This window comes from Euprymna scolopes, chromosome 33 (assembly GCF_053919585.1).
Source record: "Euprymna scolopes isolate OS-2025 chromosome 33, ASM5391958v1, whole genome shotgun sequence".
NCBI lineage: Eukaryota > Metazoa > Mollusca > Cephalopoda > Sepiida > Sepiolidae > Euprymna > Euprymna scolopes.
The window spans coordinates 74058080-74085659 of record NC_136514.1 but is presented as its reverse complement, the minus strand read 5'-3'; the positions used below and the strand labels follow the sequence as shown (position 1 = coordinate 74085659).

At 31.6% G+C, this 27580-nt stretch overlaps 1 protein-coding gene across 2 annotated transcripts in view; it reads right to left on the bottom strand.

The window, feature by feature from the left end:
- LOC145258299 (uncharacterized) overlaps positions 1–27580 on the bottom strand; it is a 61139-nt gene that overhangs the window by 11136 nt on the left and 22423 nt on the right. For both annotated transcript variants that reach the window (XM_080116341.1, XM_080116342.1), the window contains 5 exons: positions 19760–22215; positions 9578–9746; positions 6028–6166; positions 1668–1746; positions 296–343 (listed from right to left, as the gene is read on the bottom strand). In XM_080116341.1, coding sequence (XP_079972467.1) covers positions 296–343; positions 1668–1746; positions 6028–6166; positions 9578–9746; positions 19760–22215 — 2891 coding nt within the window. The remainder of the gene's footprint in view (positions 1–295; positions 344–1667; positions 1747–6027; positions 6167–9577; positions 9747–19759; positions 22216–27580) is intronic.

The window sequence follows — 27580 nt, the reverse complement described above, 5'->3', positions numbered from 1 at the left end:
GATAAATACTAACTTACCAGTCTGCATAGTCTGCTTGCTAAATTGTTTAGGATTGCTTTGCCCTTGAAATTTTTTAACAGATTTGTTATTGAACCTACTGTTGGCATCAGGTGTTGTTTTTCTGTTTATTTTTTCTCTAGTAGTGTTAACATACGAAACATGAGTTGAGAAAGAAAAAAATGAAAAGAACCATGAAAAAAAATGAAAAGAAAAAAAATGGAAAGAAAAATGAAAAAAAGGAAAAAGAAATGAAAAAGAGAAAAAAGAAAAATATGTTTAAAAAAAAATTACTTACACGATTAAGGGATGTAATCATCTCTTTTTGGTTCAGTCTTTCATGTATCTGCAGAGTAAAACAAACAAGATTAAAGAGTCAAAATCAAATTAACCAACAAACATGCATTTGGATTAGGTAGACTACTATTTTCATCTTGGGTGTTATTCACACAACGTTTTGGCTGATGCAACCTTCGACCTTCTTCAGGTATATCTTGTCAAACTAAGGAATCTTTCTGTCGAATTTGGGAATCTGCATAGAATTTCTGTTAGAAATTCCGTGCAGATTTAATTTATAGGAGTAGCATGTTTTTATTCTGTCAGCTATGACTGAGAGGACTTATGTAATTGGCAACTATGTTCTAGGGCCAGCACTGAACGAGAGCAGGCTACCCCCGTGGATTTAATAAAGGATTCTGTTCGAGATTCTGTATAAATTGCCAAGTTTGATAGAAAGATTCCTGAGTTTGGCAAGATATACTTGAAGAATGTCGGGAGTTAGATCAGCTGAAATATTGTGTCAATAACACTTAAGACAAGAACTGTTACATTATGGATGAGTCTATGTCGGATAATGATTACGTTAGCTCATGTTAAGCTTGACAAGGGTCAAACTAAGTACAAGTGACATGAAGTTTGGGTAATAAATCAATTCCCACGAAAATGTAACAGGAAGAGAGGTCATGTCATGTAAGGTGAAGTGAGGTGGAATACGTAAGACTAAAACAAAGCAACAAGATAAAGAAATGAAGGTTTTGAGATGAAAAACAGACTGGAGAGAAGAGATCATCTCCCACTAGATTGCAATTTTAAAGAACGTATTCTTAGATGTGGTAGCAGTACTCCATTTGAGAACGTATCCGACTCATAATTCGATAAACCTCCATCACAAACATGGTAATTGTAGAGTTGAATTACCCAAGAGAGATGTTTTTATTCTACTAAACGTGTCTGGCAAAAACAATCGACTCACTCCGTAAGTGTTTGACTTATGGAAGGATTAAATAATTCAAGAAAGATAACTCATAATCAAAAAAACGAGGCATAGAATTGAACCACATGATTTTTAATTATTCTTCATGTTTCATATATGTCCTAAAACATTCTGCTCACATTTATAATCTTAAGTTTTAATTTATTTCAAGTTTTTGAAGAGCTGCTGTTTGACCTGCTGTTTTACCTTTAAAAATTTCAAGAACTAGAACTGAAGGTTGAAAATTTTGGGGGTTGGGATTAGACTTTTGAAAATTTTAGGAGCTGCAATTGGGCCTTTGAAAATTTTAGAAGCTTGAATTGGACTTTTTTAAATTTCAAAAATCGGAGTTGGAGTGATTGGGTTTTTGACTAAAGTCTTGAGTAATAGGTTATAAGAAAGCAAAAGAACTACTTACCGCATTGCTAAAGTATTTCCCAAGATATGAGCGCATCGATTTAATCAAACTTTTATGTTCTTCATCATCAGCTTCTTTTCTATGTTTGAGGAAAAAAAAAAAAAAACAAATATTAAAAAAAAAAAAAAGAAGATATTTACCAAATACGAGGGAGACATTAAAAAAAAAATTAAATGATCACATGATCATGAAGATTTTGATTTTTTGGATAATTTTTTTTTTTTTATGTTTTGAAACTTTTTAGATGAGGATCAACTATTTGTATTATTTGGATTATTCAGTTGATATAACCTCCGACCTTCTTCAGGTGCATCTTATCGAACTCGGGAATCTTTCTATCGAACTCGGGAATCTGTATGGAATTTCAAATAAAATCCTTTGTTCAATCCACAGGAGTAACATGCTCTCATTCCATCAGCCATGACTGGGTAGAAATCCAGTGCCACTACACTATAGTTCAAAATTTTAATATTGAATTTCAAAGCAAACCAATGCTCTCTACTTAATTGTCATGTTACAGTAATGAACATATCCAAAAATTACGAAAAACGATAAAGGTAGAAAAAATTATTAAAGAAACCATATTTTTGACAAAAATTATTGAAAATAAAATGTTTGGCTAAAATAATTCTGGAGAGTTCAACAGGAAGATAAATACTGTGTAACTATTGCAAATTTTTAATTAATTGTGCGTTAATAATCATAAATATGAATTACTTGCCTTGTTATTATGTCAAATGTTCCCAAAGATACATGTTGAGGGTTTTTTATGATGGAGATCAAAAACTTGTATTATTTTAAATAATGCAGTAACATTTAATTTAAGTAACATTTAATTTAAGTAACATTTAATTTAAGTAACATTTAATTTAAGTAACATTTAATTTAAGTAACATTTAATTTAAGTAACATTTAATTTAAGTAACATTTAATTTAAGTAACATTTAATTTAAGTAACATTTAATTTAAGTAACATTTAATTTAAGTAATATTTAATTTAAGTAACATTTAATTTAAGTAACATTTAATTTAAGTAACATTTAATTTAAGTAACATTTAATTTAAGTAATATTTAATTTAAGTAACATTTAATTTAAGTAATATTTAATTTAAGTAACATTTAATTACTTCTGACATAATTAAGTAGATATTATTTTTAGTTGAAATTGACACAAAAAGTCAGTAGATACCATTATTTTTTTTAATCAATTTTTTTGTTTTCCAAATTTCGCTATTATAGTGTTGTTGCATCAGAAATCCGAATTAATTTGCAATTAAGGCTTCCATCATGCATGATGCGATAGCAGATTTGTAGACATAGAGAATAACGTCAGGTGTGAGAAGTGTTTGAAACCATAGAGAGAATCATTTGCTTCTCATAAGAGAAGCAAGAAAAGCAATGAATCTAAAATACGAACGCAATAAAGATTTGTTAAGAAAGACAAAAATGTTTTAAAGAATTTCTCCTTAAGAGTAGAATCATCCATGAGAATCTCTGTCCGAAACTGTATCGCTATCATCTTTTTAATATCGGTATCATCTTTTTAATCGCTACATTATCGTAGTTAAGTAGAAGAAAAAGAAAAAAATAGAACCAATCAAATTACAGATATACTTCTGAATGCTATCAAGGACACTCAAATAGGAGATTCACCAGCCCAAATATGACAACAGTATTCTAGACAACATTTGATAGATTTGTAGATAGAGAATCGCCTCAAGTGTGAGAAAGTTTTTGCAGCGATAGAAATTATGAGAAACAAATACAGTCGTGGATTGAATGTGAAAAAATGAAATTTTTGTAAAACATAAACAATAGTATCAAATTTAATTTGATAGCATTAACAAAACACATGAAACAACATAAACAATAGTATCAAATTTAATTTGATAGCATTAGCAAAACACATGAAACATAAATAATAGAATCAAATTTAATTTGATAGCATTAACAAAACACATGAAACAACATAAACAATAGTATCAAATTTAATTTGATAGCATTAACAAAACACATGAAAAAACATAAACAACAGTATCAAATTTAATTTGATAGCATTAACAAAACACATGAAACAACATAAACAATAGTATCAAATTTAATTTGATAGCATTATTAACTATCAGAATATATCTGCCCAAACTTTGTTGGAAATTAGAAAAGTCATCATTTTGTGAATTATTAGCCCAGAAAACAACTTTTAGTGAATGTTACACTTAGTGCCTTAGTAAGATTCTAAGGATCAAATGGTATAAATGAACTACCAACCGAGAGGTCAAAGGATACACTAACCAATAGGTAGTATCGTTAATAATTTGCAAAGGACATCTAGGCTAGCTTAGACATACCCTAAGATTGGTCCCAGAGAGAATTAGCAACCAAGTGCTTTAATGAATGCATGATGGAAAAATTGAGGAAGATCAAAATGAACTGAAATCAGACAATTGAGAGATTTGATTGCAACAGAAATAAACTGGAGGGATGCTGTGGATCTGGCTTTAGATTGAAAATGAGGTATACTTTGACTGCCTTATGCATCGCAAGACGTGATGGTTCCTAAGTCTAAGACACTTAGTCTATTCTGTCATCGGTCAATGAAAGAGAAGTCCTTCTATACTCAGGCAATTTCTTTTTCGATCCAGAGTAACCCTTTTTGGGAATATGGATTTCTCTCTACATTAAAGAGCAACGTTGTGCTTATTGCCCTCATAGGGAAGCAAGTAAATAAGAACACGAGCAAAATCTTTGCAGTACATTTCAATTTCAAATAAATGCATTTTAAGTAAAAACACCATTATGAACTTATATATCATGTCAAAATTTGTAAAAATTATGAAAAATGATTGATTAGAAAAATAATTACAAGTAAAAACACCATTATGTACTTATATATCATGTCAAAATTTGTAAAAATTATGAAAAATGATTGATTAGAAAAATAATTACAAGTAAAAACACCGTTATGTACTTATATATCATGTCAAAATTTGTAAAAATTATGAAAAATGATTGATTAGAAAAATAATTACAAGTAAAAACACCATTATGTACTTATATATCATGTCAAAATTTGTAAAAATTATGAAAAATGATTGATTAGAAAAATAATTACAAGTAAAAACACCATTATGTACTTATATATCATGTCAAAATTTGTAAAAATTATGAAAAATGATTGATTAGAAAAATAATTACAAGTAAAAACACCATTATGTACTTATATATCATGTCAAAATTTGTAAAAATTATGAAAAATGATTGATTAGAAAAATAATTACAAGTAAAAACACCATTATGTACTTATATATCATGTCAAAATTTGTAAAAATTATGAAAAATGATTGATTAGAAAAATAATTACAAGTAAAAATAAAATATATCAAATTATACAGTTTTATTGGTACTTGTACAGTTTAATCAAGACATTCAAAAATGAAAATATCGAAAAAGGTTATATTGTACGTATTTGTTTTGGACTGAAGATCTCCGAAAAAAAATTTCATTTAATTTGATCGAGTAGTTTTTATTCTACAGCAGAAAAACACGTTTTTATAAGAGCACGTTGAAGTTAGCCATTATGAAATTTGTTGAATGTGCCACGGGGAGATAACTCCAGTTAAAGTGCCGACACTCCCTCCCCATCTTTATTACTAGCTTTTCTCCCTTAAAATCAAACCTTTTGCTCGGTATTATAACAAATTGTTTTTTCGCTGTAAAATAAAAACTACTAGATGAAATTAAGTGAATTTTTTTCGGATAACTTTGTTCCATAACAAATACGTATAATATAACCTTTTTCAATATTTTCATTTTTTAATGTCTTGATTAAACTGTATAAGTACCGTTTTATCGAAATTGTTAAGAGTTTATAAAATCCAAGGGAGGTAACTGCAGCCTATGATTTTGTCAAAATATTAAAATTTACAATTACAAAGTAGAAAATAAAATAGCAGATTGCTAATACCTACATTTTTTTGTAAAAAAATAGTTCAAGCAAATCTTTTAGTTGATTATTTTTTTTTAAATTTTTATTAATTTTGACACGACACGTAATAGTATTTTTTACTTAAAATGCATTTTTTAAAAATGAATTATACTGCACAAGCACCAAATCTTTAATAAACATTTCTACCCAGTTATGGGAACAATCATTGCTTGTAAATTAAATCAAGGGTGCAATTCAATATTCCGTGCAGATTTGGAGTCTGAGTCAACAGTTCCCAAGTTCAAAAAGATGTCCCTAAAGAAGGTCAGCGGTGACATCTGACAAAACGTAAATATCACAATCACCAAGATAGTAAATGTGGACAATCCAAACGATTTTCAACAAAAAAATTAGAAAACATAAAATCAGCTTACATAATCATGCTTAAGGATTTTTCTACAAAGTTCCACAGAACATCAAGATCCGTGACAAAATTTACGGATCGCGAAGGAATACTTTCATTTTCATCTTTTCTTGGTTGAAGTAGATTTAATCTCAAATCCCGCGACGTATCTTAAAAAGAAAAGAAAAATTCAATTTCAGAATTAAAACAAAAATTCATGATAAATTTTACTCATCAAATTAAACCGCAACTTCACTCACACATGTAAATAGGCAACAAATGAAAAAAGCTAAAATCAAAATTAATTTCCTAACCTAGGGGGCCACAACTCCCCTGTGTGTATGTGTGTGTGTGTGTGTATGTGTGTGTGTGTGTGTGTGTGTGTGATCTAATGAGAACCAGTCTGATCACCGCAGTTAAGCAACAATGAGCTTTGCTAGTACCTGATGGGTGGTCAGTTGGGAATCCTGGGCGCTGTATGTGCTCTCCGCTTATCTCGGCATTGTTTCTAGTTGTCCTGAAACTCTACTTGCCACTGGTATTTAACAACACCGACTCAGGAGAGGTGTGGTTGGAGATTGCGCAACTCTTGCCACAAAAATTTCACGCGACGGCACCCTTACAGTGGGTATCCCTAGTCTGTCAAGACTGAAGGAAGCGACCATGGTGCGTGTGTATGATAGAGAATGATAACATTTAATGTTACTAAGACAAATCTCCTTCCATTCAACAATTACAACAAACTTTTCCAGTCACTGATTGCCATGGATAATAACATTCTTGTTCTTGTCCAGAATTCCTTTATATTAAACTAGCCTGGGTGGCGCAAAGGCGGAAAAGAAAATGAAAGAAAATCTGACATCTTACCCCTGCTCCATGACGCGACCGTACGTATAAAGTATTCAAATTTCACGTAATCAATCAAAAAAATGACTTGCAGAAATGGTGTTGCTTTTAAAACTTCTATGAAGGTCATTTTTAATGTGGGAGAAAAGCAGCTAGGCCAAAAAAGAGGGCACTCTAGCAGTATCCAAATAAATAGTAATTGTCTCAGTATGAAGGGTTTCCCCCGCATTGACCAAGAACCAATTACTGAACAGATACTACCCGGGCAAAGGCTGGGAGTTGACCTTTGCGTTCGATTAGTTTCAATTTATTTACACAAAAAAGTCAAACAAACAGCCGACACGACAGGACAGTGAGAAGTTTTTTTAACTCGATAAAAAACCCCGAAAGAAACCATGTCCGTTTGCGAATCTGAGATATTATGATCTAGGAAGTATAAGAAAACTTCTCCCGGAATCTAACCGAAGCGAGAACCCCCACCCAAAAAGTCTTTCGTGGACAAACACACATGCCCATTTTGCATTTTATATATTAGAAGACAAAAATGAAGAAAAATCTGTATGATTTCATGAAAAAACAAAAATATCATATTCCAAAAATCACATAAATTGATCAAATAGTTTTATTTTTATATTTTTAAGGGATTAATGGGAATTTGATTTTCTTATATAAAAATAAAACTTTATTAATTTACATGACTTTTGGAACATGATATTTTCGTTTCATCATACAGATTTTTCTTCATTTTTGTTTTTTAATATAGGGGGAATTCTGGACAAGAAGCAATATTCTAGCTGAGAGTTCATCATTCAAACTCCTCGACACAACATTCACAGGCAACATAAATTAAGGTAGAAACACTATTCCGTACTTAGGTGTCATCACAGTAACCCCTTACATCTTAGTGCCAATATGCCTTGTTTGGAGGGAGTTAAAAAAACTTTATCACTATTTTTATGAGGGCTTAATTTATCTTTCCTAAATATAGAGAGAGATCTTATCTGTCATTTCAGGAAAATTTTCTTTCACGAAAATCTACAAAGAAAAAGAAATAGAAAGAATTAGAAAAATTCAAAAGGTGTCAGAACTTTCCAGAATCTTCAAGGAAGATGGAGAAGGTTCTAAAATATTCTAATACTGAGTGGCGCTCTCTATAAAACAAGGTTTTTATCAACATAATGAGTTCAACCTCAAGTTGATTCCAAGATAAAAAAAATCAAGTCGAAAAAAATCCTCTTTAAAACTTTCTATTAACAAAAGGTAACTTCTTTTAAAATATTTCTCTGGTCCAAATATCATGAATTTAAAATTTTGAGATTATCTTTATCTGTATATTAATACTGGTTAGGGTTTCTAGATTATAAATTATTCGATCGGGAGATCTTATTTATTAAAAGGGGAGGATAGAAGGTGATAACATACTACAAACATTAAATTATTATGATATAGACATGTTAATTTAATGTTCGCAGTAGGTTATCACCTTCTATGCTTCTTTGTGATAAATAGGATCTCCCGATCACCAAAAAGGCAATGTAAAAAAAATTGTTTTTTTTAAATGATGTCAGTTTTGGGCTGTATGTTTTAAAGAGAACATGTTTTTTTTTGTTTTAATTTTGTTTATTTTCTTAGTGAAACCTAATTATCCTGTATTAATGATTTCCTTGACATGTTTTCTCATAAAAATTTGTTCTAAAAATTGCAATGTAAAAACTGTGAAATATTTAATGCAAGTCGTGTGTCATGGTTTATTTTTAAAAAATAATAGACTAAAAATACATTAAATGACTTAATTCTATAAAAATATTTTACATTAGAAATAATTATTATTATTGAAACAAAATCGACAATTATTTCTACTGGCGTTGTGGAATTTCCACAGGTCCCGCTAGTATGAATACACTGAATAACAATCTACTCTAACCTCTTCCTTCTAATACCCATATCAACGTACCTGCCACAAGGTTTTTTTGACTTCATTATCAGTTTATATAAACTGTTTTTTATTTTTCATTAAATATATTTTTGTCTGTTAAGTAAAGATTATATTTAAATTTAATTTGATCTCAACTCCGGTATAATTCCAGGATTAAAAATCCAGTACAAAAGAATCCTCTTTAAAACCTCCTGTTAAGAATTATGTAACTTCTTTTGAAATATTTCTTTGGCTGTAATATCACAAATTTAAAATTTCTTTATGTGAATAATTAAATGACTTTTCAGCGTACTCTGACTTCATTCTCATAATCCCCTCATCCACTTCCCTGCTACTAGGTTTACCAACTTTGTCGTCGGCTTAAGTAAAAACATTTTTTGTTTTATTCTTGGTTTATGTTAAATGGCTTTTGTACGTGTTAAGTAAAAGATTATGTTTAAATTTATTCCCTGTTCTCGTTTGATTTCTTGTTTGGTTACACTTTTAACCATGTTACACGAGTAGTTTTAACAACGTTACACCACAGTTTTAACCCTGTTATACCAGTAGTTTTAACCACGTCACACCAGTAGTTTTAACCATGTTACACCAGTAGTTTTAACCACGTCACACCAGTAGTTTTAACCACGTCACACCAGTAGTTTTAACCATGTCACACCAGTAGTTCTAACCATGTTACACCAGTAGTTTTAAACATACATTGCAAAGCACTGCATATACAAAAAAAAAATGAAAGTTTACATTTCAACATGCAAATAGAGTTACTACTTTAGGATGATGTGAAAATTATGCATCTTACCATACATTTTGTTGAGTTTTTCATTATTCGTATCCAAAATCTCTTCAAACTGTCGCATGCTATTCTCAAGTCGGACATTTTCCTCCTCATCCACACTTTTATCGGACGCATCTCTTTCATTGTCCAATAACGGTAACCCAGCAAACGAAGCAATTACTGGTTTGTCTTGCTGAAAAATACAAATATGAAGATTGAATCATTAGAAAAACAAAACTCAGAATTTTTTTTTGTGTAAATGTAAATTGTCTAAATTCAATTAGCGAATGACTCCCCCAAACACCATATATACATATTTTATATTTCTCATGTTTTCACCCATGAATGTTCAAGAAACTAAATAGAATAAAAGTCTTTTTATACATATATGTGCAATGTGTTTATACACTATCTCTTTTTGTAGTCACTTTTTCTTATGGGAGTGGTTCAGTGGTTAACGATGCAGAGTGACAACCTGGGTGTCCCAAGTTCTAATCCATTTCGTTCCCCACAAGAATCACTTTCACTTCATGTATGGTCATGTTGTCTTCTTGTTGATTGACTCACCTGTTTAGCTAAATGAATAAACCACCCTTGCATGAAAAACAAGAAAACTTTGCAGAGTTCTTCAAGATTTTATTGGAGAGAATTTACTTATGGAGAGAGAGAGTAAAAACTAATGCTTAACTTCTTAGATTTACTTTCTATCTAACGAAATGAGTTTATGCGCAGACAGACGGACAAACAGACATCGGTAATATTCAGCTTATATTATCAGTTTCTATATCGTCTAGTCATGTCTATAGAATATCCTGGAGAGAACTACAGTAGAATCCCAGGATATGGCATTAAAAATTAGTAACAAAATACAGTACAGCATATAATACACATGTATATAATCAAATAACATTATGAATAACACTGTAAGGTGGGGCAAATACTGTAACCATTGTATTCCACATTATAAGCTATGTATATGTTATTGCTATACATTTAATGAGATGACTGACCAATTTTTATGATTTAAGGTTCAAATGAAAAGCTGCAGCAGCAATTGGAATACACCCTACTAAAGCCTGATTATCACAGCTGATGAATTTCCAAAATGCAATCTGGACGTGAGGACACTTTAGGAGAACGATATGCAATAAAATTCTGTTTTAATTTGGAAAAATGCCACAGAAATGTATGGAATCCTTTAGACTGCTTTTGGACCATCTTGCATGAATCAAGAATCAATTCTGAGTGACATAAGAGATTCAAGGAAGGAAGGAAGTCTGTGAGGGATAATGAGAGGTGTGGCAGGAATAAGGAGTTGATTGGCCAAATAAAGAATTTCATGGATAAGGACTGTCGTATGTCTATAGAGACAATAAGTGCACAGTTTGATGTCAGTGTGGAAACTGTAGACAGAATTATTCGCAAGGAAATAAAAATGTGGAAGATTTGTGTGACGTTTATTCAGAGGGTGCTCCATCTTTGTCACAGACTATTTGACCAAGATCGGCATTAAGACAGTTCCTTCACCTTCCTGTGACTTTTGGTTATTCCCTAAGCTCAAGGAAAACCTTAAAGGCTGTCATTATGAGACAATTGAGGAGATGAAAAAAGCTGTGACAGGGGTCATTGACACACTCACACAAAAGAACTTCCATGGGGCCTTCCAGAAATTGTTGGAACGGTACAACAAGTGTATTGCAGTCGGAGGAGATTACTTCTAAGAAAACTAGAGTTTCACGTGTACTATCAATAAAAGTGCCAATAAGAAAAAAGTTTAGAAACTTGTTTAAGGCACCTTGAATTTGGTACAAATAAACTATGCCTAACCTGTCCATCAAGTTTCAGTTATGAATGCCCAACAGTCTTTGCTTTGTTTCTGAAGATTTTAAATGAGGATTGATAAATTGCATTATTTGAAGTATTCGGGCTACTATTCTTCTTTTGAGTGTTATTCGCACAACATTTTGGGCAGCATAACCTTCGACCTTCTTCAGGTGTATACTGTTGAATTTAGAATCATTTATTTAATCCATGGGAATAGCATGTTCTCATTTCATCAGCCATGACCAAGTAGAAGTTTGAAGCAATTCACAATTGTTTTGTTAGTATCACCTGCACTGAGGCTTGAACCTTTAACAGCCAGAAGAACGTCATTTTGAATTTTACTTAGTAGTTTATCTGTTACGCCCCGGGTTCTTGTGGACACCCCGGGTTCGATAAGATAGATCTGAAGAAGTTCAGTGGTTACATCGGCTGAAATGTTGCAAAAATAATACACAAGATAGGAACAGTAGTTCAGTTGATACCAATAATATGCTTTTATTGGCAAAGTGTATCAGAGTTATGGGTTCTCACTTGGTTCTGATTCTACAGTTTAGTAGTTTGGAGATTGTTTTGATAGACATCATCTTTGAAATAAACCAACAGATAAAAGTGTGTGTACAAGGGAAGAGCGTTAAGGCCTGGTAAGTGTGAAGAACACAACGGATCATATCTACTTATGAGACGATCAACAAATGTAACAGAGCGCGAATGCACGTGTGCAAATGCATGTGAAATGATGTCACCGGTAAAGAAAAAGACTATAAAAACGAGAAAGATCACCTTAGAGAAAACGATCATGTTAGAGATGTGGATTACGTTCAAGATAACATTAGAGACGTGGGTAACATCACAGCTATAACGAGAAGTCACGTATGGAGGGAGAATGAGGAAATAAATATTTTTGTTACAATGTGAAAAAAGCGAGTTGAAGTTCTTTCCTATTCTTTGTCTACTTTGCGACTGAGGCTACAATGTATTGGGTACCATTATAAAATTGCCCCCACATAACTGAACAGAAATAAAGCACACTAATTTTGAATTTTTTAGATGAGTATTGATAATTCATATTTTGGATTCTTCAGACTACTGTTTTCATCTAGGGTATTATTTTCACATTTTGGCTGAGGTCACCTCCAACCTTCTTCAGGTGTATCTTGTTAAACTTAAGAATTTGCACAAAATTTTAAACAGTATCCTTTATTTGATCCACAAGAGTAGCATGTTCTCATTCTGTTAGCCATGATTTTGTGGAAATTCTAAGTAATTCACAAGGATTCAGAGTGCAGTGGATAAAGTATTTGGTAAAATTCTCTTCTGGAGGTTGAAGGTTCAATCCTCAGTGCGGACGGCACTCAAAATACAATTGCAAATTACTTAGGGTTTCTTTCAGTTATAGCTGATGGAACGAGAGCATGCTACCCCCATGGATTAAATAAAAGGTTCTGTTTGAAATTCTGTGCAGATTCTTGAGTTCAACAGAAAGATTCCAGAGTTCGACAGGATACACCTGAAGATCGGAGGTTACATCGAAGTGCTGTGAAAATAATACTCAAGATGAGAACAGTAGTTTGAAGAATCCACATAATACGAAAAACAGACTGTTGGGCATTAAGAACTCAAATTCAGTGGGCAAGTCAGGCATATTGCAGAAATAATTGTTACTTTTATTAACAATTCTGGGGGTGGCATTTTTTTAGGTGGGTTTAGGGTGGGGTTGTATTTAAATAAGTTATATTTTTGACAAATCAGGAAATGTGTACATGAAACGCAGTTTACCAATAACTTAAATATATTTCATGCTATTTTAAGTAAATTTAAGTTAAAATATCTGGTCCTTGTCCAACATCCTTGTCTACATTACAAAACAAAATAAAAAAATCTGTATGATGTACACACCCATGTCAAAATGAAAATATCATATTCCAAAAATCATATATCAAGTAATTTTATTTTTAAATAAGAATTTAAAATTTTATAAATAACAGAAGAGCAGCTATCTTATCTGCCATTTTGAAAACAATCTAAAAAATAAAGAATCAAAACAAAGAGAGATAACTCAATTCAAACTAGCAAGATTTGTTATAATACCTCTAAATTATCATTAATTGCTTAAAAATGATTTTCTTCATAAAAATAAAACTACTTGATTAATTTACGTGATTTTTGAAATATGATATTTTCATTTTGTCACAGATACATGCATCATACAAATTTTCTGTTATTTTTGTTTTTCATATAGGAGGAATTCTGAACAAGAATCAGAAATCTTTATTTCAAACTCGAAAACCTATATGGAATTTCAAACTGAAACCTTCATTTAATCCACAAAGGTTCAATTTTTACAGAAGGCGATAACTAAAATTAACAATTAATTAATATTTCTACCTGGTTATGGCTGATGGAATAAAAACAATCTACCCTTATGGATGAAATAAAGGGTTCAGTTAAAAATTCTCAACTTAAATTGAAAACGATGTTTAATTTCAGAAGAGTTTATGATGGGTAGCTATTCTGCAAAAGTCCTGGAGTTGAAGAATTTTCGATGGGTAGCTATTCTGTACAAGTCTTGAACATGAAGAGTTTACAGTGGGTAGCTGTTCTGTACTTAATATATAATTTTGCAGCAAAGAGAAAAAGATCTTTCTCATATTGACATGAAAAAATTGTTAAAAGATTCAATATTTTTATGGGGCAATTCTGATTTCTGATTGGTTGCTAGCAGAACGTGGTTCCGTTTGATTGGTCAGTTCCTATCATCAGTGTCTATAAGTAGAACCTTTCAACTTTTGGTGATCATACCCTATTATTATATCAAAAATATTGCAACAGGTTCCAAAGTTTGAGAAATGCACCTGAACAAGGTTACACTCATTGAAACATTGTGAAAATAACAACTAAAATGAGAATAGTAATCACATTTATCTGAATTATCAATCTTCATCTAAAAAATTCTGAGACTTAATTACTAAAATTAGTAATACCTATCAATCATAAAACGCTTTGGATAATTACAGATTTATAGGTAGTTCTACAAAAATAGACATATTTTAAAAACGAAAAAACTTCAAATCCTCAGAATACAACCATTTTGTTCGGAAACGAATATCCTTTTGGATCAATAAAAAATAATCTACATTATATATTTGAAAAGATTTTAGGAAAATAATGATAAAAAATAATCTACATTATATATTTGAAAAGTTTTTAGGAAAATAATGATAAAAAATAATCTACATTATATATTTAAAAAGTTTTTAAGAAAATAATGATAAAAAAAATAATCTACATTATATACTTGAAAAGTTTTTAGGAAAATAATGATAAAAAATAATCTACATTATATATTTGAAAAGTTTTTAGGAAAATAATGATAAAAAATAATCTACATTATATATTTAAAAAGTTTTTAAGAAAATAATGATAAAAAATAATCTACATTATATATTTGAAAAGTTTTTAGGAAAATAATGATAAAAAATAATCTACATTATATATTTGAAAGGTTTTTAGGAAAATAATGATAAAAAATAATCTACATTATATATTTGAAGAGTTTTTAGGAAAATAATGATAAAAAATAATCTACATTATATATTTGAAAAGTTTTTAGGAAAATAAGGATAAAAAAATAATCTACATTATATATTTGAAAAGTTTTTAGGAAAATAACGATAAAAAAATAATCTACATTATATATTTGAAAAGTTTTTAGGAAAATAACGATAAAAAAATAATCTACATTATATACTTGAAAAGTTTTTAGGAAAATAATGATAAAAAATAATCTACATTATATATTTGAAAAGTTTTTAGGAAAATAATGATAAAAAATAATCTACATTATATATTTGAAAAGTTTTTAGGAAAATAATGATAAAAAATAATCTACATTATATATTTGAAAAGTTTTTAGGAAAATAATGATAAAAAATAATCTACATTATATATTTGAAAAGTTTTTAGGAAAATAATGATAAAAAATAATCTACATTATATATTTGAAAAGTTTTTAGGAAAATAATGATAAAAAATAATCTACATTATATATTTGAAAGGTTTTTAGGAAAATAATGATAAAAAATAATCTACATTATATACTTCAAAAGTTTTTAGGAAAATAATGATAAAAAATAATCTACATTATATATTTAAAAAGTTTTTAAGACAATAATGATAAGATAAAATAATCTACATTATATACTTCAAAAGTTTTTAGGAAAATAATGATAAAAAATAATCTACATTATATATTTGAAAAGTTTTTAGGAAAATAATGATAAAAAATAATCTACATTATATATTTGAAAAGTTTTTAAGAAAATAATGATAAAAAATAATCTACATTATATATTTGAAAAGTTTTTAGGAAAATAATGATAAAAAATAATCTACATTATATATTTGAAAAGTTTTTAGGAAAATAATGATAAAAAATAATCTACATTATATACTTCAAAAGTGTTTAGGAAAATAATGATAAAAAATAATCTACATTATATATTTGAAAAGTTTTTAGGAAAATAATGATAAAAAATAATCTACATTATATATTTGAAGAGTTTTTAGGAAAATAACGATAAAAAAATAATCTACATTATATATTTGCAGAGTTTTTTGGAAAATAACGATAAAAAATAATCTACATTATATATTTGAAAAGTTTTTAGGAAAATAATGATAAAAAATAATCTACATTATATATTTGAAAAGTTTTTAAGAAAATAATGATAAAAAATAATCTACATTATATATTTGAAAAGTTTTTAGGAAAATAATGATAAAAAATAATCTACATTATATATTTGAAAAGTTTTTAGGAAAATAATGATAAAAAAATAATCTACATTATATATTTGAAGAGTTTTTAGGAAAATAATTATAAAAAGGTTAATGTTATGGAACTATCATTTTATGTCAGATTTTTTTTTGGCTTGCATATTGCTTAAAAGCTTCATACCATTTCCCTGTAAAGAATTTTGTCATGAAATCTGGAAAACAAATCAGAAAAAAAAAACAGGAGTCCTGTTTATTGCTGCGGTATAAAATGAACTGGTGCATTCATTTTTTTTTTTCTCTTTAAAATAAAACGTCAAAATCAAACATTTTTAATAAATATTTTTCATACTCAATAAGCAAATTAATATTTTTATTATATTATTTTCATGCGTTAAAATGATAATTCTATGTTGATTTCTATTTTGATACCAATTAATTAACCTCTCCCACAAAATATTAACCCTTTTTCAGCTCAAGTAAACAATTTGACTTAATCACTTAGTTATAAGTAGAGCTATAACAACAGCATATTCTTTTCATTGTTTTGATTCTCGAGTGCGTATCCATTGATATCTTATATGCTGTTATATAGAGTGATGTGGTTCTCGGTTGATTAACTGTGTCGATATATACTCGGGAGTCAAAACAATGAAAAGAATATGCTGTTGTCATAGTCCTAGTTATAAGTTATAAGGAAGTGGTTGTAGGAGCAGCAGCAGCAACTATTATCAGCTATTTACTTTGAAATTGGGAAAAAGAAAAAGAAAACACTTTTTGTTTAAAATAATGAGTTTTGTGGTTCTTTTGTAAAAGAGTACTTTCTACAAGAAATATTGGTTTCTAAATATACTTAATTTTCAAACTTTGATTGTAGTTAGAAATGATTTTCTAGCTGCCAATTTAAAAACAAAAATAAGATTCAATTTTTTAGGTGATTATGTATGAATACCTTGAAAAAACTTGGTACTTTTGCAGAATTTGACTTGGATTTTTAGATTTTCCGTCATTTATGGCTCGTGCTTGACTGGCAATCACCGGATTAGGCCAAGTGTTGTTCAAATGCTTAAATGCCAAATCAACAATTTTTTTGTTTGTTTTTTGCATAAAAATGTAATTTTTAAATTATTGGGGGGGGAGGGGGGTATTTTTTTGTTTATTTTTTTAACATTTGTTGACAAAAAATAATTTGTAAATTTTCTTGAAAACACTTCTGTACTTTCACCTAACAATTTACAGTTTTCAGAAAAAGCATTCATCTTTTCTTATAAAAAAAAAAAACAACTTGTTTACAAAATAAAAAGTTTACTGCCAATTTTCTTTAAAAAGAAAAACCAAAAATGTTAGTTTTCTTGAAAAAAAAAAAACTGTACTTTCATCTAACAATACGGTTAAAAAAAACATTCATCTTTTCTTTAAAAAAAAACAACTTTTGATGATAAAAAATTGCAAAAAAAAAAAGAATAAAAATAAATAAACAATGCAAAATGCAACTTTTCTTGAAAAAAAAAATATATATATATTCAATAAATTCACAGTAGGTTTTTATTAGCTATTTATTGTATTTCTATTTTTTACGATTTGTTTGTTTGTTTGTTTTGAAATTCTTCTGCGTCTGTTACTTTGCTTGACTTAATCCAGTGACTGCTGGTGAAGCCCAAACCATAATTGATGGAAAATCAAATCCCAAGGATCCAGGTCAAATTCTTCAAAATTTATTCGAAAAAAAAGAAAAGCTAACCAATAATTTAGAATTTAGAGTAGAGGGTGATCATTTTTGCATATAAATTTAATGTATAATGATTCCCCCTTTACCAACCATTATTGCCTTTTAGAGCAGGTAGTACTCCAAATTATTTTGATATTTTTTCAATTTGAAAAGTTGATATATATATAAAAAAAAATTTGAAAAGTTGGTATATATATGAAAAAAAAATTATATGTTACCATATAGGTCCGAGCGACAAACTCACCTCCTAAAAGTACCTCCCTTGAACCTGTCGAATCATTAACCATGACAACTGGGTGACAAACCCCATCCCCCCAAAAAATCTCTCACTAACCCTAAGTCCGATTAGCAAGCCCCACCCCCTCGTACAAACTATCTTAAAATCACACACAATAATCTAAATAAAAATATAAAAGACCCTGAACTCCCTAAAAAAAAAAAATCTTTTTTTTTAAAAATGCACAAGATTTGTTTCTCATAGAAAAATAAATTGATTAACTGCCCTAAAGTATTAGAATGGTCTGGAAAATGGTGGATTACTTTACATAAAATTCATGTGAAACTAATTTCCCACTCTAAAATAATTGCTTTTTGTTTTCTGACAAAAGCACATTTATATTGCAAATTTCATTGCTTAATCTTGTGTTTTAACAAAGATATAACATTTTTACTGAAAAATGTGACAAAATGCATATGGTCTTAAAGAGGGAAAAATATCAAAACATGCAAGGCACAAAAACATTCATAACTTCCTTATTTAAGATTTAAAAAATTTAAAGATATTCTTTCATAGATCATCACGTTCTTTCTATATCTGCCAGTATTGAGATATTTTAAACAATTTCAATATTTCCATGTGTACTGCTGGTAAAATTATCGCAACGTTTCTAACACATATTTTAGACCGTTCTTTTTTTTTTTTTTTAGTTTAAGCAAGTTCATAAAAAATATATATAAACGGTCGTTTTTGAGAAAACTCTGCAAGATCTGCTCCTATGCAAAGATTTTCATGCACTCAAGGTCTTCGACATGTACTGCCTTCAATGCACTCTATGCATCTGACCAAATCAAGTATTAGAAAACTCCCAAAAAGATGGAAGTTCCTCTGCTCAGTTTGTGGAAAAGGAGTTTTGTGCTACTTGTATAAATTAGTGCAGTGGAATAGAGAGGATAACAATGAGTGTAAGTCAATAGAGATGGATGAGAACGTATATCTGGATGGCGAAACTATTGAGGTTGTTACCTTATTGAGATCATTGGAGCACAGGGTGGAGAAGGTGCTCGTGTGATCAAGTTCAGTCATTTTCTGACACTCCTAACCAACAGAGAAAAATCTACCAAGCATGTGTACTCAGTGTGACGATGTGTGGAAGTGAAAACTGACCAGTGAGGGTTAAGGATATGCGTTGCATGGAGATGATATCAGAATGATATGATGGATGAGTATTGTGAGTCTTAAAGACAGGCTTAGTTCTGATGATTTAAGAGGAAGATGAAGTCCGGGCAATTATAGGGAGATGTGTATAGAAGAACAGAATTCAATGGTATTGCCGCGTTGAAAAAAAATGGAGGAAAATTCTTGGGTTAGTAAATGTAGAATAGTCAAAACAGCAAATTAAAAAAGGAAGGTCAAGGAAAACATGAGAGGAAATGATAAAAATGTATTTGAGAGAAAGAGAGATAAATAAAGACCTAGCCAGAAATAGGTTCGTTTTGATGTGTCCATTTCTTAAAGCCATTCAATGCAAACGGACACTGAATCAAATATGATAATAATTAAGATTAAGCCTTCACTTTGCTCATAAAATTAAATTTTATAATCTAAATTATCATATATATATATATATATATAATCAATCGAAAAAATAAAAAGTACTTACCAGGGAAATCACTTCAGACATTTCCTCACTAACATCTTTGGAATAACGCCTTTTAGATTTCTTTCCTGATGAAGATAGATTCATACCTTTCGCGGGGGGCAAATTTTCATCTGAATCAGATCGATTTTGGGACAGTTCGTACGCTTTCTGACTTTGAGATTTGGTTGATTTTGCTGAGGAATTTTTAAGTTTACTTTTTTTCAGTTTTGTTGGAGAAAGTTTCCCTGGTTTATCAAGCTGACCTTTTGGCCTTAAAATTTCGTAATTGGACATCTTATACTTCTGTGGGTTAAACAAGTCTTCATCGGTAGAAGCACTTTCTGCGGAAGACTGAGGGGGGGCAACTTTTGTCAGTTTTGGCATGGCTCCTTTCTGAAATGTTGCCCCTTTCTTTTCTGGCATGACCTGGGGCTTAGAAAGTTTCCATTTATCAGGATGAAGTGACTTTTCTTCACTTGAAGAATTATCACTGAGCTGTGAGGTGGTCAATTTTTTAGAATTACCCTGAAAGATGGGAGAATTCATTTCAGATTTAGAACCACCTTCACTAGCAGACATATTGGATTCTGCATTTACGTGAGAACTTGCTCTGCTCGTGGAAGGCTGGGCTTCTTCAGGGACTAATTTTTCACGGTTCATAGATTTTTTCATTTGGGATAAGTTTTGCAAGATTTTTTCAGAACTGCTAGATTTCCTAACAGGCATTTTCTGAACAGCAATGGATTTTTCAACACTGCTTGATCCTCCGACATTTTTTCTATCAGGCGATGATACTTCTACTACCGATTTTTGAGAACTGCTAGATTTTGTCACATGTGTTTTCTGACCTGTTGAAATTCTAGCAGTAGATTTTTCAGAACTGCTAGATCTGGTATCCTTTTTGGCTGTTGAGCCTCTAGCACTTGATTTTTCAGAACTGCTAGATCTTGTACTACGTTTTTTCTGGGCTGTAGAAACTCTAGCATTGGACTTTTCAGAACTGCTAGATCTTGTAGTATGTTTTTTCTTGGCTGTAGACACTCTAGCAGTAGATTTTTCAGAACTGCTAGATCTTGTATTATGTTTTTTCTGGGTTGTAGACATTCTAGCAGTAGATTTTTCAGAACTGCTGGATCTCGTATTACGTTTTTTCTGAGCTGTAGAAACTCTAGTATTGGATTTTTCAGAACTGCTAGATCTTGTACTATGGTTTTTCTGGGCAGTAGATACTCCAGCAGTGGATTTTTCAGAACTGCTAGATCTTGTACTACGTTTTTTCTGGGCTGTAGACACTCTAGAAGTAGACTTTTCAGAACTGCTAGATCTTGTACTACGTTTTTTCTGGGCAGTAGACACTCTAGAAGTAGACTTTTCAGAACTGCTAGATCTTGTATTATGTTTTTTCTGGGCTGTTGATATTATAGTATTGGATTTCTCAGAACTGCTGGATCGCTTTACACGTTTCTCTTGTGTTGCTAAACTTCTAGTCAAGGACTTTGCTGAGCTGTCAGATCTTTTGTCTATATCTGCCAATTCATTATTTGATGATTTACCTGATTCAGACGATTTTCGCAATTTGGATGGCACTCCCTCGGACGTTTTTGTTTCACTTGACACTTTTCTTTTCCTCTGTACAGATGACACACTCGCAGTTACTGTATCTGTCGATGTCTTTCCGAATCCAACATCCTCAGCAGAATCGCTGGACATTTTACTGACTCGCCTCTCCCTCGGACGATGTTCATCATCAGGAGAATTTGCCGAATCAGCACCTGATTTTCTGCCTTCGCTTAGTCTTCGAGATTGTGATCTTGTTGGAACATTTTTCTGCGTGGTAATTTCATCTTCATTTCGGCTTTTAGACCGTTTGGTTCTTGAGGAAGATCCTTCACTAGAAGAACCTTTTGCCTCCTTCACCTCTTGTTTGTATGACTTTGAGGTTTTGCGAACATCGTTTTCCGATTCACCCATTCCTGAAGATTGGCTCCCACTCTTAGAACTCCGTGATCTTGAAACCTTAGAGGATCCAGAATTTCGCTTTCGGACTGATTGCCAGATTTTCCTAACAGATTCTTCTGAATCTTTATCCAAAGGCAAATCTGGTTTTCTTTTTGAAGTTGTTAGAACAGCAGGTTGGCTATCGGCTTCCTTGAGCCGAGAGTCTGACTCCTTTTCTGAACTTTGAACTTTGGACAAACTTGGTGCAGATTTCTCTGATCCTTTTTCATCGGTTTCTTTCGTCTTCAAATTTTTTCCGACTATATCTTTATTATCGGAACCTTCATCAGAGGCATCTTTTTCCTTTGTTTCTTTCTTTGGGTCATTATGTCCAGCTGCTGCACGGAGGGCAGCTAAATTTATAGTCCGCTCGTCTGGGTCTGCATCTTGTTTGGGTGCAGGGACTTTTTCACCTGGGAGAGGTTCAATAAGTGAAATATCCACAAACATTTTCTTTTTCCGCTGTTGTCCGAGGGTAGCTAAAAAAAATTAAAATTTGGAAACATATTTTATATAAAACATATTGTGAGAAACATGCATGAATACGAGTATTTCTAAAATATATGTGTGTATAAATATAATCAGTTGTTTCACCGTTTCGTGACTCTTCAGTGTGGCTAGATATGTAATATTTTAGCATTAAACCAGTTCACACGTGGTCTTTCATGTAAACGCATATTTTTTCACCAGTGAGCAATCAAATAAATAGATAAATCAATTAAAATCTTTTTCCTAAATACATGCGCAGTTGCTGATCTTTATTCTCAGATCGTATCTTTTCCATTTGTGCGCCATGATTTCCTCATGGTTGTCGACCTCTATTCTTCTGTTTAGCTAGATGAACAAAACTATTTGCACATGGAAACACAATAGAGACTTGCTGAATTTTCCAGGGTTTTATTTAGAGAATTTACTCATTGCAGGAGAGACTGTGTAAATTATTTCTTACTTAATTTCCTTGTCTTTCTAACTTAGTCTAAACTAGCCTGGGTGCCTGGTATTGCCCGGGTGTTTGGAGATGTGTGTTGTGCAAAAAAAAGTGGTAATAGGCAGGCAGACTTGAACCCGTACTGCGAAGGAGGAAAAGAACAAAAAAAAAGTGACGTGTTTGCTGTTGTGGCCATCGCCAAACCAGAAGTGATGTACGTTTAAATTAAGGCTAGTCAATCGAAAAGAAGGGATGACTTTTGAAAATATTGTCAAAAAAAGCAAACCCTCCCTGTAGAAAAGTGCTCAGTTGAGGGTGAAGGAATTAATGTTTTTAGCCAATTCTTCGATATTTGTCGTCCGAAGGGTCGAGCATAAAAACAATACTGATCTCTAGACTGCCTTACAGAAAAAAAAAAAAAAGTATGATACGTTAAATTTTAATATTTTGAGCACTTGAGATTATTAATATTATATGGATATTATTTGCAAGGATCATTGAATAAAGTACTTGGTAAAATTCAGTTGTAAGTTGCACTCTTTTGGAGTGTGAAGGTTCAATCCTTAGTGTGGATGACAGTCAAAATACAATTGTGAATTACTTAGGAATACTACCCAATCATGGCTTACGGAACGCGAGCAAGCTACCTCTGTGGATTAAATAAAGTGTCCCATTCAAAATTCTGTGCATATTCTCGAGTTTGACAGACAGAAAGAATCCACAGTTTGACAAGATACACTTGAAGAAGGTTGGAGGTTACATTGATCGAAATGTTGTGAAAATAACAATCCAGATGAGAACAGTAGTTCGATCAAAATAATACGAATTTCAAACATTCCTCCTTTCTTTATTTATATTTTATTTGAGTAAAAAAAATGAACGAATATGAAATTATTGTGAACATTTTCAAATTTGTTTAGCGTCCATTCTTTATCTTAAAGTTCAAGTCTGTTCATACAAAGCCTCTCTGATGAACATCAAAGAAAACTGGGAGCTGTGGTCATTACATTGAATTGAATTTAAATTGAAAGATGGGACACTGAAATCTACACAACAGAAAAATGGTTTCAAATCCACGGTCGATTTAAATCTTTCTTCAAGTACATTAATCATTAATTTGTGAGAAGGTAACTGAGCGCGTATTAGCGAGTGTGGAAACATCAGCAGGAGCCGAAAGGATAGCTGGCTATCGAAAATATTAGTAGCAGCAATCGTTAAAGCACCTATGCAAATTTGCAAGTGTGCACGAGCTTGCGTTGCAAGAAAAAGAGGGAAAACTATTTCATGTCGTCGCCAGAGAAGTGAAGTGAGAGCCAGCTGAGATGGACATGTGGCCTCATGGTGACGGTGAGATACTTTTAAGCTGATGTTGAGATGGCAGGATTTCGTTAATCTCATGACATACGAAATGAACAGTAAAAAAATAAAATAAGCAAACATTGTTTGGAAAGTAACAGTAATAAATACTTTTTGCTAAAACAGAAAAAAAAGCTGAGTCAGAATTATTTTTGTTTGTTTGCTTGCTCCTTTACGAATGGAACCAGATGGCGTGGGGGTCCGAGAGAGGTTTGAAGTTTGAACATGGTTCAAGCTTAATGACCACATTACAAGAAGATGTGTTCTGATTTTCTTTCATTTAAAATTAACGAGATTGAAAACCGATTTGTTTTTTAGTTATTGTTTAACTCCTTGACATTAGACATCAGTTGAAGATGATTTTTAATTACAATGAAAGAAAAAGTCAACCATGGATTTGAGACCATTAAATTAATTAAATTTGATTAGACCAATCTTATTTCCCCCCCCCCCCTTTAAAAAAAAAAAAAAAAAAAAAAGATCTGTGCTTTGTAATAATTAACAACATTTCAGTGTAATAATTCAATCATCTTTCACTTAAGACTAATGGTTAATAGCTTTTTCCATTATCTATAAATATAAAAGCGAAAATGTATGCATGTGTGTTTGCTTTTTCTGTGTGTCTACAAAAGGCTTTTTTCAGAGAAGCGGTCGGTCGCTTCACAACTTTTTAAAACTTTTTATATCACATATAAATCATAATATCTCACACTTAACAACGAAGCTCGCCTGTCTATTTAATTTGCTCGATTTCGGGAAGATAAATATTCAATATTTGTCGCTCGCCGCATGTGGGTTAGTCTTTTTCCTATAACATCTTGGGGGAAAAAAAAAAAGCGTTCAGCAGTAAATGAAATCCCGCAGTCAAACTGACGTCATTAACTCATTAAAACGAGCACCTGCTAAATCCAACTAATTAAATAAATTCAAACGTGTTTCCGTAAGCATGTCGCGGTGGGGCAATGATTAACGTTGCACTTTTTTTTTTTTCACAACTTTGCCTCAACGGTTCGGGTTCAATCCTCATACTTACTTTTCTTTTTTAACACCCCCCAAACACCCGGCAACGCCGGGTACCCCTCGCTAGTCGTTTATAAAATGAAAAATAAAAATTATAGACAAGAGGCAAGCCCCAAAAACGCGTCACAAAACTTATACACAATTACATCTCTACTACTGTACATGCCTACTGAACCAACTTGCCTTACATTCCTATTAAATAAAGTTGATTTTATTGTCAAGAAGATGTCAGTATTTTATCTGAAACTTGCTCACGCTATTTTCTTCTTCATTTCAAGCCACCTTAGTCGGATAAGTACAGACATGTCCGACTCAACAAAATGGCTATCTCCCATCTCAACATTAACTCACACCAACTCTTCTTTACAAAGCCAACAATGAGAATAGAATTCGATTTGAGAACAATTTATTTTAAAATGGTTAAACTCTAAATTGTTTATAAACAACATCATTTAAATTTGACTAAGTTTATCTTTCTTTTTAAGGTCGATGCATTTGTAATAAATATCATTTCATTGTACGAATGTAATCACCTTTTACTAAAGTCTTTTAACATAAAGGAATTAAACAATAACTAAAAAAAAGTGGGTGCTTGTTCATTATTTATCACATTTTGTATGGACAAAATTTTCTTTTTTCTGTATCCAATTGTTGAAAAAAGATTTTAGATTGTAGTCAGGTGTGGTATTAATGAGATGTGCTCAATCGTTAGTTTCTGTTACATGGGCAGATTTGTGTATCTGGAGTTCATTCCCTAGGACTGCTAGACTTTGGAATTCCCTTCCGGTTTCCTGCTTCCCTGGCTATACCGAGTTCAAGTGTAATGTAAACAGACATCTTGCTGCTCAACTCCCTACAAATTACCCCCACAAATTATATCCCAGATAGGAGCCCCTACATCAGAGTAGCACTGTGCATTATTTGGGGTGAAAATGCAATTAAAAAAATAAAAATTTGGATATCATTTCTCGTGATGCTCAAATGTGAGGGCAAAGTTATGGCTAAATGCATACATAAATGTGATTATTACAATCAAAGTTAGGTAGACTGTGGATTTGAGACAATTAAATTAATTAAAATGACATTTAAATTCAACAAGATTTATCTATGTAAATCCCTGTATGGACTCGAAAATGGCTGGAGCAATTTGTATAAAATTACACACGGAGATACTTTATGCGCCTGGCAGTGTTCTTAGATAGGTTTTGTATCGGAATCTCTCATAATCGAAAAAATCCAATGAAGAAAAGAACAGGCAATTTTCACCAAAGTTAACACCCTACACAGCCTAATATCACAAGTGCATTTGAGAAATTTTATTACCAAACAAGCCAAAAGGCCCGACATATAAAATCAATAAATTTATAACATCAACAATAGGTTCTCTACAGTGCAATGTAGACGACAATGTATTGTGGACAAAGTCATTGCAGGGAGGTATGTGAAGCTTCCTTCCGGTGTAATGCAATGGGTCCCCAACTAGCACAGGCAATCAATTGATTTGATTGAAAAATGGTTGATTTCATTGATTTCGATGACAGTAAAAATGTGGGAGTGTGAAACATTTATTGATCATCATTCAATCCCAGGCAATGTTGGATCTTCCTGCCAGTAATTCTATGTATGGGATAATTATTTTATATTCTTAGAATGCATTGCATCACTCTTAAAAATTTATATTCATATTAAACGTCTTCAAATTATCTTCAATGACATCAAAACGTCACTTTGGCTTGTGTCTTGGATGTTTACCATGCCGCAGGTGATTTGAGTTATTTCTTTTCTTTCTTTCTTAGAAAAAATTTACAAAAGACAGTGCATTTATTACTCTAAAAAAAAAAAAAAAAAAAAAAAATACTCTCAGAAGAAAAACCACTGATTTGCATGCATGACAAATAACGTTCTAGTCGAGAGCTCATCCTTCAAACTCTTCAGCTTAACATTCACAGACAACATGAACTGGAACAAATCCATTGAGGCCATTGTTAAACCTGCTGCAAAAAAGATAGACTCCCTCTACCATACTAGAAAATTATTCACACAAGAGAGTGTCCTATATCTTTACAAAGTCACGATTCATTCATATATAGAGTACTGCTGCCACATCTGGGCTGGTGCACCTATCACAAAGCTCTCACTCTTAGAGAGGAATTAAAAAGTCTCAAATAGGTCCCACACTATCAGCCAAGCTCCAACCTCTGTTCTATCACTGCAACGTTGCATCCCTATGCCCGTTTTACAAGTATTTCAATGGAACGTGTTCTGATGAACTCATAGCACTCGCGCCCCTTTGATGGACATACTCCTGACAAGCAGCAAAATTCCACCCCTTCATTATTGAGGTCACTAGATGCCAGAATGCCTTCTACTCTAATAGTTTCTTTTCTCAGATTGCTAGATTTTGGAATTCCCTCTCTGTTTCCTGCTTCCCTGACTGTATTAACCTGCAGAGGTTTAAATGTAATGCAAACAAATATACATCTCGTTGCTCAACTCCCCACATAATTCCCTTTTAGACATGATCCCAAATATTAGCCCCC